At 53.5% G+C, this 2,500-nt stretch overlaps 1 protein-coding gene across 1 annotated transcript in view; it reads left to right on the top strand.

Annotated features, from left to right (window-relative positions):
• The window catches only part of LOC119579211 (optomotor-blind protein-like), a 3,414-nt gene that overhangs the window by 611 nt on the left and 303 nt on the right, over positions 1-2,500 (top strand). Inside the window, exon 2 of the mRNA XM_037926907.1 lies at positions 1-2,500. This exon is cut by the window's left edge and continues 135 nt beyond it; it is cut by the window's right edge and continues 303 nt beyond it. Within this exon, the coding sequence (XP_037782835.1) occupies positions 1-818 (818 nt within the window). The 3' untranslated portion in view covers positions 819-2,500.

Genomic DNA, 2,500 nt, shown 5'->3' with positions numbered 1-2,500 from the left:
AGAAGGCGGCGCCGGAGAAGGACGAGCCCTCGGGCTCGGGGGGCGCGGAGCCCACGCCCAACATCAGCGTGGGTCCCCCCTTCCAGCCGCCGCACCTCCTGCCGTACCTGTACCCCCACGGGCTGTACCCCGGCGCAGCGCAGAGCCTGGCGGGCCTCCACGGCCTCATGCTGCCCGGGGCCTCCAACTCCGGCCTCAACCCCCACGGCTTACAGCTACCTCTGCTAGGCACGGGCGCAGGGGCGCCGCCCCACGGCTCCTCCCCTCTCACTCCGCCGACCTCCCTCCCCGTGGCCCACAACCTCCTGCTGGCGCACAACCTGCTGGCGGGCGCCGGCCACCACCTCCTGGGCTCCCACAACTACCAAGGGCTGGCCGGCCTCGCGGTCTCGTCCGGCGGCGGCAGCGGCACCGCAAGCGGCTCCCTCAGCGCCGCGCCGCCCACGTCGTCCTCGCCGGCCGCGCCCTCGCCGCTGCTGCCCGACCGCCTCAAGCCGCCTCGCTTCACGCCCTACCTGCCCTCGTCCACGGCCGCCTCCCTCTCGTCCATGCTGTCCTCGTCGCTCTCCTCGTCGTTGTCGTCCTCATGCATCACGCCCACGCTCTCGTCCTCGCTGATCGGAGAGGCGCCCCTCGGCGGCTCCTCGGCTTTCCAGGCCGTGAGCCCCAAGGCGGGCTCGCGCCTGGAGGAGGGCGTCCGCCGCTCCGCCGCCCACGCAGCGAACGTCGCGTCGGAACTCAAATCGATCGAAAAGATGGTGAACGGCTTGGACCGGCGTCCGGACTTACCGGACCCCCTGAAACTCTCTGACAAGTGAGGGCGGGCCCCCAGGGCCGCCTCCGCTCACCTGCACACCCACCTCGTGGCCGTCAACGCCCTGAGCGGTGGATCCGTCTGCTCCTCCAGCCCCCTCTAGCCCTCCCCCTCCCGCCGCTGCTCCCTCGCGATGGGCCGGCGGCCGTGACCCGGGCCGCGGGGCAGACGGGAGGCCAGGTCAGCCGGAGGGCGGGCCGCGGAAGGCCAGGAGGGCCCGGGCGGGTCACCGGGCCTCTCTCGCCAATCAAAATGCTACCAGTGCAAATAAATATTCGTGGGCGACCCCAAGACGTGCACAAAGCTCCGGAAGCACGGTGTGTCATGGTCGACACTGTGTTGTATATTGCACGTGTAAATAGTCCGTAAACTACTTGTTAGTAGAGCGTATACCAAAGAGCGGACCGACAGCAGCTGTTTGCGGGTGTATGTCTGTGCGTGTACATGTGTGCGTGTGCACCATGATCGCGTTGTGCGTGTATAATGTCAAGTATACAGACTAAGTTTAGCAACGTGAAGTCATGGCAGCGCCCACGATATATAAAGTATAGACAAATGTAAAGTTTGTGTTGGACCTCCCAGTGCTGGCGCGCCGGTCTTCCTGGACAAAATGTATCTGGAAAAAAAAAATAATAATAATGCGAAAAAACAATTAATAATCACAAAACCGAACCCTCGAGAGGTTTCCGCGGAAGCCACCAGTGATAGTCGTGCTGACCCGTGTGTTGAAGAACCTGACTGACTGTGAACTCGAAAAGTGTCTTTGTGCGAGGCTAGGAAAAGCTTTTGACTGGTGTGCGCGTAACCTAAACCTGTCTTACCTCATAACCGCCACCCCAGGCCGGTGTAGCTGACGGGGGCCCGGACTTAGGCCTCTGGAGGATGTCATAAACTAACCATTAAAGATTCTTAAAAAAAAAATAATAAAAATACATAAATAATAATAATAATAAAAAATCCAGTGAACTCTACGTAAGGTAGTTTTCTCAGCGCGCCGCTAGAGGGCCGCTGTAATGGAAATACTATGGTGCTTTGTTTTCTCTGGGTGTTTTCTTATTTTCATTTTAATAGACTGCCTACAATAAAAAAAAGAACTTTAAAGAGAGGAGCATCGTGAATATTTAACATTCGTGTACAGGAGAAAGACATTATGAAGTGGAAATTACGACTTGTCTCAGAATAGATGGTGTGAAACAAAAAATAAAATGTCGGTTATCACTTGAGTATATGTGGGGTAAAAAATAAAGATAAAAACATGAACCTAGTTCTTAGATACCATTAAAAGAATGATGCTAATAATCATGTTTTTCATTCTTTTTTTTTTTTATTCATTTTTTTTTAATCATCATTACGTTGTTTTCGACCGTGGGTCAAAATCCTTTAGTAAACCATCCAGCATTTTTAACACTTCCTGCATCAGCCTCCATGGATCAAGATTACCTGCTATGACAATAGGATCACCGCCCTTATCGACACCAAACGCCGTGACGGAGGATATTTGGTATTCAACTCTCGTGGTAAACATTTTTTTTTTTTTTTTATTAAGTAGGATAAGAATAATAATAATAAAAAAAGACCATTATAAGCCTACTGAACGAGACCCACGATTTTTTTTCTTATTAAAAAGAATATATTGATGAATTAGCTAAAAACAGAGAGATTTAGATATCAAAGAGCGGCTGATCC

The sequence above is a fragment of the Penaeus monodon genome, chromosome 12 (genome assembly GCF_015228065.2).
Source record: "Penaeus monodon isolate SGIC_2016 chromosome 12, NSTDA_Pmon_1, whole genome shotgun sequence".
In the NCBI taxonomy this organism is placed as follows: Eukaryota; Metazoa; Arthropoda; class Malacostraca; order Decapoda; family Penaeidae; genus Penaeus; species Penaeus monodon.
The sequence above is the reverse complement of the archived record's forward strand: the minus strand, read 5'-3'. Positions and strand labels throughout refer to the sequence as shown.